General features: G+C 41.5%; 1 protein-coding gene across 5 annotated transcripts in view; it reads left to right on the top strand.

The window, feature by feature from the left end:
• The window catches only part of Trim37 (tripartite motif containing 37), a 129006-nt gene that overhangs the window by 92890 nt on the left and 21549 nt on the right, over window positions 1–14567 (top strand). The window contains exon 25 of one of the 5 annotated variants that reach the window (XM_070027037.1): window positions 10496–10517. The exons of the other annotated variants lie outside the window; for them this stretch is intronic. Coding sequence (XP_069883138.1) covers window positions 10496–10502 — 7 coding nt within the window. The 3' untranslated portion in view covers window positions 10503–10517. Of the gene's footprint in view, window positions 1–10495; window positions 10518–14567 lie in introns of those variants that run through there. 5 annotated transcript variants of the gene reach the window in all.

Genomic DNA, 14567 nt, shown 5'->3' with positions numbered 1-14567 from the left:
TATGTGGTACTGAGGAATTGAGCCCCAACTTTATGCAAGCACTCGACCACTAAGCTACATTCTCAACCCTACCTCCTTCCTTCCTTCCTCCTTTCTTTCCTCTCTCTCTCTCTCTCTCCTCTCTCTCTCTCTCTCTCTCTCTCTCTCTCTCTCTCTCTCTCTCTCTCTCTCTCTCTCTCTCTCTCTCTCTCTCTCTCTCTCTCTCTCTCTCTTTCTCCCCTCTCTCCCCTCTTTCCCTCTTTCCCAGAATGGAAATACCTCAAAATACCTGGTATCAAGCAATTCTGCCTGGGCCTTCCAGATAGCTCATACTACAGGTGCTTAACACTGTGACCAGGACAGGTATTTCTTTGAAGGGGGAGCTTGTTTCTTGGGGGAAGGTAGTACTAGGATTTGGTCTCAGGGTCTCATGCTTATCACTGACTTATGATCCATACCTCCAACCTCATACTTATCACTGACTTATGATCCATACCTCCAACCCAGCTCTTTGCCCATTATTTTTGGAGATGGAGTCTCACAGCCTTTCAGGAGGCTAGTGTCAAACAGCAGTCCTCTAAATCTTAGCCTCCTGAATAGCTACAATTACAGCTTTGAGCCATTAGCTCCTGACTAGTGTACAGATCTTGTCATCTGTCATTTCAGTATCATGTCAAAGTGCCTTTTCAAAAGTTTTTTTACTTCTTTAGATTCAAAAGTGCATTACTTCCTTTCTCATCCTCATTGTGATTATATGATTCATTTGTAATACAGTTAGATTCATCATTATCGTCTGCATTCTGTCCTCCTACACACATCCTGATTGATTTTTTTAATTTACATGCATTAAAATTCAGTCCTTGGGCATACAGTTCTGTGGATTTTGACAAATGTCATGTATCTACCAACATAATACTACACAGAGCATTTCACCCTAAAAATTCCCTTGTGATGGTCCTCTGCACATAAACTCTCCCAAAGTCCTGGCTACCATTGATTTGTTCTTTGTCCTTTTAGTTTTCACTTTATTATATAGTAGGAGAGTTATGTTTTTGCATGCTAGCTTATTTTTGGTTTTGTTTTTGGTCAGTCATGGGGTTTGAACTCTGGGCTTGGGTGCTGTCCCTGCGCTCTTCAGCTCAAATTGTTTTTGCAATACTATGGATTGAATTTATCCTTGCATTTGGTAGGCGAGCCCTCTACCACTTGGGTCTCACCGCCAGTCAGTTTTGACTTTTCTAGAGAAACATACTTAGAATTAATTACATGATATACAGCCTTCCATTTAGATGTAATTAACTCTTATCATCTTGTGTAAATCAGTATTTTAACTCTTTTTAATTGCTAAGTATTTTCATGTGAAGGATATTGGGGTTATTTCTGATTTAGGATGATTATAAACTTTACAAACCTGTGTGTGTGTGTGTGTGTGTGTGTGTGTGTGTGTGTGTGTGTTGTATGTGCGTGCTTGTGCGCGTGCGCTAGTAGTTTGGGCTAGTCTGGAATTCACTGTCTAATCTTAGGTTGGCCTTAAACTCCCATTCCTCCTGCTTCTGCCTCTCATGCTGAGATTTTTTTTTTTTTTTTTGGTCAGTTGTGAGTCTTGAACTCTGGGCTTGGGCACTATCCCTCAGCTCTTCAGCTCAAGGTAAGGGCTCTACCACTTGAGCTACAGCACCACTTCTGCTTTTCTAGTGGTTTATTGGAGATAAGAATCTCACAGACTTTTCTGCCTGGGCTGGCTTTGAACTGCCATCTTGAGATCTCAGCCTCCTGAGTAGCTAGGATTACAGGCGTGAGCCACCGGCGCCTGTCTTCATGCTGAGATTTCATGTTCGCAGCTGTACACAGCTGTATGTAGATTTTTAAGTGAGCCTAAGTTTTCATTCTCTAAGGTACTATATGTCTGTGTATTGGATTGTGAAGAATGCTACATAAAATTTGCTGGTCTCTCTTCCCAGGAAGTAAATAGTCTCTAAATTTTGGATAATGCTGAGTTGACAAGAATTACTTATGCTGAGCACTGCAATAAGATGGCTCAGGATAGGGACTGCCATACCAGAAAGGTCTAAAGATGACTCAAGGGTGAGGCTCAAGGCCATGTGATGGCCACCACTTGATGAAATTATAATGAAAAAGTGGACACTGAAGCCTGAGGAGGCTTCTTGACTGGAAGCAACTTGACTAAGGAAAAGGAACTTTCACATTTGTAACCCTGTGTGGGTTCTCCCTTTGGCCTTTTTTCATCCAATAAAACTGTAATCATAACTAAAATGTTTTTCTGAGTTCTTTGCCTTGCACTATGAATTATCAAATCAAACCAGCCTACTAGCCCCAAGTAAGAGTTACTTGGGGCCCCTGTATACAACAGCTTGAAGCTGTTATATACAACTGTCTCTCAGAGGTTGTGAATGGCAGCTCATGCCTATAATCCTAAACACTCAAGAGGTAGAGATGGAAAGATGGCAATTCAATTCTTGCCTGGGCAAAAAGTTCTTGAGACTCCAAAGGTGTGTGTCATCCCTACAGTGGGGGAAGTGCCAATTGTGATTCAGGCCAGCCTAGGCATAAGGGTAAGATCCTGAAAGACAGAAAAAGGGACAGGATGTGGCCCAAGAGTAGAGGGCCTGCCTAGTAAGTTCAAAATCTAGTACTGCACCCCTCACCCCCCCAAAAAAAAACTCAGGCTGAGGGTTTGTGTTGGAGGTAGACTTTCGGGGGGGGGGGGCAGGGTACTGGGCTTTAACTCAGGGCCTTATGCTCTTCAGCTTTTTTGCTCATAGCTGATACTTTGCCCCTTGAGCCACACCTCCTCCTCTGGCTTTTTTGGTGGTTTATTGAAAAGAAGAGTTCAAACCTTAATTCTCAGATCTCAGCCTCTTGAGTAGCTAGGATTATAGACATGAGCCACTAGAACCTGCCTAATTAGTGGTAGTTCTTGCCTAGTCCTGAAGAACTAGTTGACCATCCTTAACAACAACAGAGAAATAAAAGCATCTCAATTCCAAAATCTTTGTTATATCTGAATCTAATTCTGATAATTCATCTCTTTAGTGTTCTTTTTCTTGCCTTTGTAGGTCTATCTATATTTTGTTTTGAAAAAAAAAAAGTCAAATAGCACAGTGAAGAGGTGAATAGATACTTAAGCCTGAAAGTGAGCAGACCCTTTTTGTTAATGCCAGTAATGAATTTATTGCTTTTCTCACTAATAAATGTCACATTTTAAGAGGAAAAAATAGTTTATCACTTCTACTATAGACACATTATATAATAATGCTGATGACTATGACAACTTTCAGAGATTGAGGTAAAATTGCAGTGAAATCATACTTTGGAAGGGTATTTCCCATTTGCTGATTAAGAAAAGATGAGATTCCTACTCTTTTGTTTATGTCCTAGGAAAATGAGTCTTGAATGGCCATGACTCATACCCATTTGGAAAACTCAAACTGTTCTGGGGAAAAAAAATCCTACTAAATCAATCATAGTCAAAAATAACAATATACCAAATGATTTGGAAGATTGGAAAATGATAAATTAGAGTTCTAGAGTTTGTTCATTACATACATTCTTCCCTACCATCATTCACCAATCAAAAGCCAAAGCAAACATTTATATACAGATTTATCACCTTTAATGTTTTGAGAATATTTTTCAAATCAGAGGTGTGTGATTAGAGGTAATAAATTGGTACATTCATTGAATGATGTATCTGAAAAATATGACATCTTAGAAACTGCTGATTACACACATGTGATAAACAAATCCTAGCTTACTGTTTAAAAAAGGCATAAACTTAGTTTCTTTCCATGATATTAGAAATTGTTTGAATAACTACAGATTCACAAGCTACATCAGTTTTTTGGCATTAATTTATCAAGTACTCCTGAGGTCAGATTCTTTTTTTTTTTTGTCAGTAATGGAGCTCAAACTCAGGGCCTGAGCACTGTCCCTGAGCTTTTTTTGCTCAAGCCTAGTGCTCTACCACTTTGAGCCACAGTACCACTTGGGGTTTTCTGGTGGTTAATTGGAGATGAATCTCATGGACTTTGTTACCTGGGCTGGCTTTGAACTTTGATCCTCAGATCTCAGCCTCCTGGGTAGCTAGGATTACAGGTGTGAGCCACCAGTGCATGGCACAAACACAGATTCTTTTTTTTCCCCCAATTTATTATTATTTCAAATAGTTATATTAAGGTGTTTTGATTTAACATACCCATTTTGTATACAATGAATCTTAATCAGTGTTACCCTCTCCTATTATTTTTTTCCTCCACTCTCATCCAATCCCATTCCCACCCATCTCTTCAAGTTTCCTAGTTCCATTTTCATGTATGTACATTGAATTTTATGGCTGTAAATATGCCCACCATTCCACTCGGCATTCATCAGCCTTTTCCCCTCCTTTGATCATACTTTGATCACTTTAATTGGTTACATGTAGATGGTCTTGGATGTGTTTCATGTATGTTTAGTTTATATTTTAGTGCTAACTTTGGTTACATGTAGATGGTCTTGGATGTGTTTCATGTATGTTTATATTTTAGTGCTAACTTCTATGAATGAGAGAAAATTATATGCTCTTTCAAAATATGTGCTGACTGATTTCACTCAGTATACTTTGTCCAGGTCCATCCATTTCCCTGCATATGATGTATTATTCTTTCGGATGGAAGAATAAGTTTCATCTATCTACACACATCCACATTGTTTTAATTGATTCATCAGCTGTAGGGCATCTTGGCTATTTCCATAACTTGACTATTGTGAATAGTGCTGCCATAGACATGGTTATGCAGGTACCTTTATTGTATCTTTAATCATAATCTTTTTGATTAATGCCTGAGTGGTATCACTGTAGATCTATACTTAGTGTTTTAATGAATCTCCATACTGACTTGCATAATGGCCACACTATTTGTATTCCTACTAATAGTGTAATAAGGTTCCTTTTCCCCACGTCCTCAACAGCATTTGTTCATGTTCTTTTTTTTCTTCCAGCCAGTCCTGGGACTTGAGCTCTGGGCCTGGGTGCTGTCCCTGAGCAACTTTTGCTCACAGCTAGCGCTCTACCACTTGAGCCACACTGCCACTTCTGGCTTTTTCTGTTTATGGGGTATTGAGGAATCGACCCCAGGGCTTCATGCATGCTAGGCAAGCACTCTACCACTAAGGCACATTCCTAGCTCCTGTTCATGTTCTTAATGGTGGCCATTCTGACTGGAGATGGAATCTCAGTGTTTGTGATTTGCATTTCCTTTATGGCTAGGGATCTTGAATGTTTCTTCACATATTTTTTGGCCATTTGTATTTCTTCTGAGAAATGTTCATTTGGATCCTTTACCTATTAATGAGTCATGTGATACTTTGGAGGTATTGGGGTTGGGGGGGGTTGAGCTTCTTGCATATTTTGGCAATCAGATGGTTGCTAGATAATAGCTAGCAAAAATCTCCTATTCTGTAGGCTTTTTAGCTTAGTGACTGTAAATTTTACCATGCTTTTTTTTTTCTGTGATTAATTGGAGATGAATCTAACAGACTTTACTGTCCAGGCTGGCTTTGAACTGCAGTCCTCAGATCTCAGCCTCCTGAGTAGCTAGGATTACAGGTGTGAGCCACCAGCACCTGACTCACATTGTTGTTTTTGTTCTTTCTTTTTTGGTACTGGGGATTGTGAACCCAGAATGTTGCATTTGTGAGGCAAGCACTTTGCCACTGAACTGCATCTCAGCCCCTGCAGAAGCTTTTTTTTTTTTTTTTTAATCAGTCGTGGAGCTTGAACTCTGGGCCTGAGAGCTATTCCTGAGCTTTTCAGCTCAAGGAAGCACTCTACCACTTGAGCCACAGTGCTACTTCCCTTCCAGTTTTCTGGTGGTTAATTGGAGATAAGAGTCTCAAGGCCTTCCCTGCCTGGGCTGACTTTGAATGGTGATCTTCAGATCTCAGCCTCCTGAGTAGCTAAGATTACAGGCATGAGCCACCGGTGCCTGGCTGCAGAAGCTTCTTAACTTGATGTAATCCTATACATCAATTCTCCTATTTACTGAGCTTCTGGAATTCCATTCAGGAAGTTCTGCCTATACCAATAAGTGACAGTTTCCCATACTCTCTCATATAGTAGTTTCAAGGTTTTGGTTGTGGTTTTTGATCCACTTTGAATTGATATTAGTACAAAGTAAAAGATAAGTTCTGTTCCATTTTCTGCATGTGGATATCCAGTTTTCCTAGCACCATTGGTCAAAGAGACTTCCTAACATGTATTTTTAGCTCCAATATAAAAAATCACATGACTATAGATCTAGGCCTTCTAGTCTGTTACATTGGTCTTTAGGTATGTTTTTATACCCATACCAAGATAATTTTTAAAAACTGTTTCTCTGAAGTCTGCTATCTGTCTTTATCTGTCCCTGTCTCCCCTTTCCCTTCCCCCCAAGCTAGTACTGGGGCATGAACTCAGAGTTTTGGGCTCTGATTTTTTTCTCAAGGCTAGTGCTCTTTTCATTTGCATCACAACCCTACTGCCAGCCTGTAGGTTGTTAATTGGAAATAAGACTTTACTGCCTAGGCTAATTTTGAACCATCCTTAGATCTCAGTCTCCCGAGTAACTGGGATTATACGTGTGAGGCACCAGGAAAGTCTGTGAGACTCCAATTAATCACCAAAAAAGCTGTGGCTCAAGTAGTAGCCAGCCTTGAGTGAAAAAAAAAAAATGTAGGGGACAGAGTACCCAGGCTCTGATTAAAGCCCTAGTACTGAAAACACACACATACACAAAAAGCCCACACACAATTATTTTGGCTGTTTTCAGGGCCTTTCATGCTTGATATGAAATTTTGAATCCCTGGGAAGAATGACTGGAACTTTGATGATACTGCATTAAATTTATAGATCATCTTTGGCATTATGGTCATTCTTATGGTATTCTGCCAACCCATAAATATGAGGTCTTTCTACTTCCAGGTATCTTCAGGTTTTATAGTTTTCAACTAAAGAAGTCATTTGCATCCCTGGTTAGGTTTATTCCTAGGTTTTATATTGTTCTTAAGTTATTTTGAATGGAGTTGTCCTAATTTTTCTCTCTACCTGCTCACTGGCATACAGAAAAGCCACTGAGTTTTGTGTGTTAATATCCTGTGCGGCGAGCGCCTTCTCGGCCAGCGAGGAAGAACGACCACCACACCAGGAGTCTTCTCAGATCACACTTTATTGGAGAGCTTTTGAGTTGATAGGAGAGCTTGAGCAAGAGACCCCGTGCACAAAAACGTGGCCGCTTATATATGGAATAGGAACACGGGTCGTTCTATCATTGGTCGTCTGCCTTTCACCATCACCAGGTGCCACAGGATTGGCTGGGGACTCTACGTGGCTCGCGCATGCGCAAAGCCCAGGACCCACAGTCCCGCCAAGCACTCCTAATATGGAGTTGTTTACCTCAAAGCCGCAAGGAAGTGGGCGCCATCTTGTAATGACGTTCGCCCTGGCTCCCCGCAATCCTGTACTTTGCTGAAGGTGCTTTTTAGCTCTAGGTGTTTGGGGAAGAATCTTTAGGGTTCTTTGGATATAGGATCATATCATTTACAATATTGGTAGTTTGACTTTTTCTTCCCCCTTTTGAAGCCTTTCCCTTACCTTATTGCTCTGAGTAGGAGTTCCAGTATTATAATAAATAAGTGGAGAGAGCAAACATTCTTATTTGCTTCCTGATTTTAAAAGGATTGTTACAGTCTTGAAATGTGGCTTATTGGTAAAGTGCTTGCCTAGCATGCATGAAGCCCTGGGTTTGATTCCTCAGTACCACATAAACAGAAAAGGCTGGAAGTGGCACTGTGGCACAAGTAGTAGAGATCTAGCTTTGAGCAAAAGAATCTCAGAGATGGGGCTGGGAAGGTAGCTCAGTGGTAGAGCGCTTGCCTTGCATGCATGAGGCCCTGGATTCGATTCCTCAGCACACATAAGCAAAAAGAAAAAAGCCGGAAGTGGCGCTGTGGCTCAAGTGGTAGAGTGCTAGCCTTGAGCTGAAGAGCTGAGGGACAGCGCCCAGGCCCAGAGTTCAAGCCCCACGACCGGACCCCAAAAAAAAAAAAAAATCTCAGAGATAAGGCCCTGAGTTTAAGCTCCAGGACTGATGCAATAAATTAAAAAGGATGTTTTCAGTTTTTCTCTATTTAGTATGAGTTGGTTATAGGTTTGTCATATATAGCCATTATTAAGTTGAGGAATGATCCTTCTGTTCTTAGCTTCTTAGAGTTTTTATCCTTTTAAAAGGAAGTTGGATTTTGTCAAAAGCTCTATTTTTTTGGTGGGGGGGTGGGGTGTGGGGCTTCAGCTCTGGGCCTGGGCGCTGTCCCTGAGCTCTTCAGCTCAAGGCTAGTGCTCTACCAGTTGAGCCACAGCTCCATTTCCAGTTTTCTGGTGTTTTAGTGGAGATAGGAGTCTCACGGTCTTTCCTGCCAGGGCTGGCTTTGAACTGTGATCCTCAGATCTCAGTCTCCTGAGTAGCTAGGATTACAGGTGTGAGCCTCTGGCGCCTACCTTGTCAAAAGCTTTTTCTGCATCTGTTGTGATTCTTGTCTTTGATTCTGTTTATGTGTTGTATTGTTTGTTCATTTACGAATACTAAACCAACTTGATCTCATGGTGTATGATTTTTTTAATTCATGGTTGAATTGGGTTATCAAGTATTTTGTTGCATTTTGTGTATGTTTTCATACACAAAAATTCTGGTTTGTAGTTTACTTTGTTGTGACTCTGGTTCAGGGATGAGTATAATTCTGGCTTCATAAAATTAGAGTAGTGATCCTTGCTTCTATATATCATGGAAAAGTTTGAGAAATATTGTTGTTTTTTTGTTTTGTTTTTTTTTGGGTCCGGTCGTGGGGCCTGAACTCTGGGCCTGGGCGCTGTGCCTCAGCTCTTCAGCTCAAGGCTAGCGCTCTACCACTTGAGCCACAGCACCACTTCCGGCTTTTTTCTTTTTGCTTATGTTGTGCTGAGGAATCGAACCCAGGACTTCATGCCTGCAAGGCAAGCGCTCTACCACTGAGCCACCTTCCCAGCCCCTATTGTTGTTTTTTATAGACTTTCTAGAATTTGTGAATCCATTGGGTCGTGGGCTTTTTTGTTGCTGTTGTTAGGAGATTCTTTTTTTTTCTTTTTATGCCAGTGTTAGGGCATGGACTCAGGTCCTGCGTGCTGTCCATTAGCTTTGAATCGCAATCCTTGTATCTCAGCCTCCTAGTAAGCTAGGATTACAGAAGTGAGCCTGGCTCTTGGGAGATTCTTTATTGCTGCTTCAGTTTCATTGCTTGTTTCACATCTATTTAAATGCTTTATAATCTCTTGGTGCAAATTTGATAGGTTGAATTATTTGATGGCCCAGCGCACGGTAACCACACCTGCAATTCTAGTTACTCAAGAGGCTGAGATCTGAGGATAGTGGTTCAAAGTCAGCTGGGTGAGGAAAGTCCTGAGACCCTTACCTCCAATAAACCACTCAAAAAACCAGAAGTGGTGCTGTGGCTCAAGTGGTAGAGTGCTAGCCTTGAGCTGAGGGACATTGCCTAGGCCCAGATTTCAAGCCTCACGACTGACAAAAAAAGAAAAAAAAGAAATTATTTGATGTGATGGCACCTTTTAATCCCTAATTTTATTTGAATTATCTTTTTTTAGTCAGATTGTCTAGAGGTTTATCAATGTTATCTTTTTGAAGAACTTTGTGTTTCATTGTTGTTAGTTTTTTTTTTTCTTTTTTTTTTTTTTGGTATGGTTTTTCTGAGTCTCCATTTCTGTCCTAATATTTCTTTCCTTCTACTTGCTTTGTGTTTGGCTTTTTCTTGTTTTTCTAAGAGCTTGAGGTGCATTATTTTAGGTTATTTGGTATCTATTTTTGTTCATGTAGGAGCACACTATGAATTTTCCTCTTAGAATTGCCTTTGCTGGGGGCTGGGAAGGTGGCTCAGTGATAGAGTGCTTGCTTTGCATGTATGAGGCCCCGAGTTTTGATTCCTCAGTGCCACATAAGCAGAAAAAGCCAGAAGTGATGCTGTGGCTCAAGTTGTTAGAGCACTAGCCTTGAGCTGAAGAGCTGAGGGACAGTGCCCAGGCCCCATGACTGACCAAAAAAAAAAAAAGAATTGCCTTTGCTGTATCCAATGGGTGGTGGTGGAAGGTTGTGTTTTCATTTTAATTGGGTTCTAGGAACTGTTGGAATTCCTTTTTTGTTGTTGTTGGTGGTGGTCGTGGGGCTTGAACTCTGGGCCATTCCTGTGCTCTTCAGCCCAAGGTGAGCACTCTACCACTTGAGCCACAGTGCCACTTCCACTTTTCTGGTGGTTAATTGGAGATAGGAGTCTCATGGACTTTCCTGCTCTGGCTGGCTTTGAACTGCCATCCTCAGATCTCAGCCTCCTGAATAGCTAGGATTACAGGCGTGAGCCACCGGTGCCCAGCAATTCCTTATTTTTTAATGGTTTTTTCTCTCTCCCTGTCTCTCTCTTTTTTTTTTGTCTGTTGTAGGGCTTGAACTCTGGGCTTGGGCGCTGTCCCTGCGCTCTTCAGCTCAAGGTGAGTGCTCTACCGCTTGAGCCACTACCACTTCTGGTTTTTGGTTTACTGGAGATAAGAGTCTAATGGACTTTCCTGCCCGGGCTGGCTTTGAACCACAGTCCTCAGATCTCAGCCTCCTGAGTAGCTAGGATTACAGGCGTGAGCCACCGGTGCCCGGCTAATGGTTTTTTCTTAACTGCTAATTTTATTTCACTATGATATGACATGATACAGGGGATTATTTGTTTTCTTGTATTTGGTGATACTTGCCTTATAATCTAGAATACAATCTGTTTTAGGTAATGTTCCATGTGTTTCTGAGAAGAATGTACGTTATGCAACTGCTAGATGAAATATTCTGTAGATGTTTGTTAGGTCCAGTTGGTGTATGAGGACATTTAAATCTGAAGTTTGTGAAGTTTGTTGTTTTTGCCTGGATGAACTATCTACTGTTGACAGTAGGGTATTGGAGTCTCTAGCTTATCACTACATTGAGGTCTACATGTACTTTTTTTTTTTTTTTTTTAACCAGTCCTGGGTCTTGAACTTAGGGCATGGGCTCTGACCCTGAGTTTCTTTTGCTCCAGCTAGCACTCTACCACTTGAGCCACAGCACCACTTCAGGCTTTTTCTGTTTTGTGATACTGAGGAATTGAACCCAGGGCTTCATGCATGCTAGGCAAACACTCTACCAATAAGCCACATTCCCAGCCCTACATGTACTTTTTTGTTTGTTTTGTTTTTTTGTCGGTCGTGGGGCTTGAACTCTGGGTCTGGGCGCTGTCCCCCTGCTCTTCCACTCAAGGTGAGCGCTCTACCACTTGAGCCACAGCGCCACTTCTGGTTTTCTGGTGGTTAATTGGAGATAAGAGTCTCAAGGACTTTCCTGCCTGGGCTGGCTTTAAACTGTGACCTTCAAATCTCAGCCTCCTGAATAGCAAGTATTATAGGCGTGAGCCACCGGTACCCAGCTTCTACCTAGATGCCCCAGTATTTTGGTGCATAAATGTTAATTACTGTTATATCTTCTTCAGGGAAAGTTCCCTTTATTAATATGAAGTAACTTTACTCTTCTAATTTAGATTTGAAATTTCACTTTGTTGGATATAGCTATACTACTTCTGCTGAGCAGATATTTTACTGCTTAGTCCTTTATTGCAGAAATTGAGTTAAAGGAGTTGTACTTGGTTCAAGGCTCTTTATTAGTCCTAGTGATTTTAAATTCCTATGACATTGTATATTAATTGTATTACTGATTAACAGAGCAGTATCTCTTCTGACCCTAAGCTTATAATTTCTCTTTGTACTGAATTTCAAATGGGTGTCTGTGTTTTCTTTTTCCCAATGTTGGGGATCAAACCCAAGATCACATATCTGTTAGGCAAGCTCTCTGCCACTAAGCTATTTGTCCCTCTCCCAGTAATATTCTTCCATTATTTAAATATTTATTGGTATTGGTATAGGTTGGGGATGCTCATTTCACAGCTAGTTTTAAAGGAACATTCTTGCCAGATGCTGGTGGCTCACGCCTATAATCCTAGGTACTCAGGAGACTGACATCTGAGGATCACTGTCCAAAGACAGCCAGGCAGGAAAGTCCTTGAGACTCTTTTTTTTTTGTTTTTGTTTTTTTTTGGGTCCGGTCATGGGGCCTGAACTCTGGGCCTGGGCGCTGTCCCTCAGCTCTTCAGCTCAAGGCTAGCGCTCTACCACTTGAGCCACAGCGCCACTTCCGGCTTTTTTCTTTTTGCTTATGAAAAGCAAAGTGCTGAGGAATCAAACCGAGGGCCTCTGGCATGCAAGGCATGTGCTCTACCACTGAGCCACCTTCCCTGAGATTCTTATCTCCAATAAACCACCAGAAAACTTGAAGTGGTGCTGTGGCTCAAGTGGTAGAGCACTTGCTTTGAGCTGAAGAGTTGACGGACAGTGCCCAGGCCTAGAGGTCAAGCCCCAGGGTTAGAATTATTTCCTAATGAATTTCCTCAGCTGCACTATTAACTGTGCAGTTAGAGCAGCATATTTGTGGCCTTTTCCCATATCCTCTCCATATCCAGGTCTTCCATATAACACTTGAGTTCTATAGAGATGGGAGATAAACCAATAAGATCTTTTTGTTTTTGTTTTTTTTAATTTTGACTGGTCATAGGGCCTGAACTCTGGGCCTGGGCACTGTCCCTCAGCTCTTCAGCTCAAGGCTAGTGCTCTACAGTTGAGCCACAGCACCATTTCCAGCTTTTACTGCTTATATGGTGCTGAGGAATCGAACCCAGGGCCTCATGCATGCAAGGCAAGCACTCTACCACTGAGCCACCTTCCCAGTCCTAAGATTTTTTTCAAAATATATGTATTTCTTTTTTTGTGTGTCAGTACTTGGTCTTGAACTCAGGACCTCACACTCTGGATTCACTTTTTCACTCAAGTCGGGTGGTCTATCACTTGAGCCACACTCTACTTCTGGCTTTTTGCTGATTAATTTTAGAGATAAAAGACTTACAGACTTTCTTCCTGGGCTGGCTTCAAACTATATCCTCAGATCTCAGCCTCTTTAATAGCTAGAATTACAGTCATGGGTCTGTAGTACCCAACTTTTGATAAGTTTGTGAGCTACTTCACAGGTTGCTGTACCAGTTGACATTTAATAGGGCTTTTTCCAATCCTTCACCATTCATCACTTTGGTCATTTTTTACAGTGTCTGCTCACAGCTAGTCAGCCTAGGAAAATAGGAATGGTGTCTCCTGTCCCCCTGTAGGAGCTTGCTCTCTCCCATCTTGGATTAGTCTTCAATGTTAGTTTTTTTTTTAATTTAACTTTATTTTATTTGTGAACATACTGTATAGAGGAGTTACAATTACATGGGCAGGATAATGCGTACATTTCTTACCAAGCATTGCAGCCTCCTCCTTTGTTTACCCTTCACATCCCTTCCCAGCCTCCCCCCTCCCTCAATGTTAGTTTTTTGTTTCTTTTTAAAAAATAATTTGTGGTTAAGTTGTCTTACTTTGTTGATAAGAGGGAGGCAGAATTCTAGGTCTTTATCTCAGTAGAAAGTGAAATTACTGTTACTTTTTAGTATGTAAAGTGTAGATTTGTTGAATCAAAAACTAATTTCATGGAGTTTTTTTGTTGCTTTGAGACAGGGCCTTACCAGGTAGACTAGGCTAGTCTCAAACTTAGGGTTTTCTTGCCTTCACCTACCAATGCTGCGTTTATAATAAGACTCATGTTCTCATACCCAGCTTGACAATGAAATTTTTAAATCATAATGCAGAAAGTAAATGAACCATGTAAAAAATTTGCCCAAGTTGTTACTTTGAACTTATAAAGGTAATTTACAGAAAGAGCTGGGCAAGGGGCTGGGAAGGTGGCTTAGTGGGAAGGTGGCTCAGTGGTAGAGTGCTTGCCTTGCATGCATGAGGCCCTGGGTTCGATTTCACAGCACCATTTAAGCAGAAAAAGCTGGAAGTGGCGCTGTGGCTCAAGTGGTAGAGTGCTAGCCTTGTGCTGAAGAGCTGAGGGACAGTGCCCAGGCCCAGAGTTCAGGTGGGGAGAGGGGGGGCAGGGAGGTAGATAAAAGAAAAAAAGAGCTGGGCATGTAGGCACACAATTAATCCCAGCCACTTGGATCACAAGTTCATAGTGAGACCTGTGACTCTCTCGTAAAAAAGTTTGGAAGCCGGGCTGGTGGCTCACGCCTGTAATCCTAGCTACTAAGAAGGCTAAGATCTGAGGATCATGGTTCAAAGCCAGCCCGGGCAGAAAAGTCCGTGAGACTCTTATCTCCAATTAACCACTAGAAAACAGGAAGTGGCGCTGTGGCTCAAGTGGTAGAGCGCTCGCCTTGAGCTGAAGAGTGCAGGGACAGCGCCCAAGCCCAGAGTTCAAGCCCCACAACCAACCCAAAAAAAAAAAAAAAGTTTGGAAGAAAACTTTGAGTAATTATTCCTCTTTGTGTATTCATTTTAATCTTCACATAATAGATTTAGATTTCCCCATTTTACCCCTAGTTCACACTTGAAAATTTGGTTTCAGTTTCTAAAT

Source organism: Dipodomys merriami, unplaced genomic scaffold, assembly GCF_024711535.1.
Source record: "Dipodomys merriami isolate MVZ:Mamm:240054 unplaced genomic scaffold, mDipMer1.0.p SCAF_19, whole genome shotgun sequence".
In the NCBI taxonomy this organism is placed as follows: domain Eukaryota; kingdom Metazoa; phylum Chordata; class Mammalia; order Rodentia; family Heteromyidae; genus Dipodomys; species Dipodomys merriami.
Note: the sequence above shows the minus strand (reverse complement) of the source record. Positions and strands in the feature narration are given on the sequence as shown.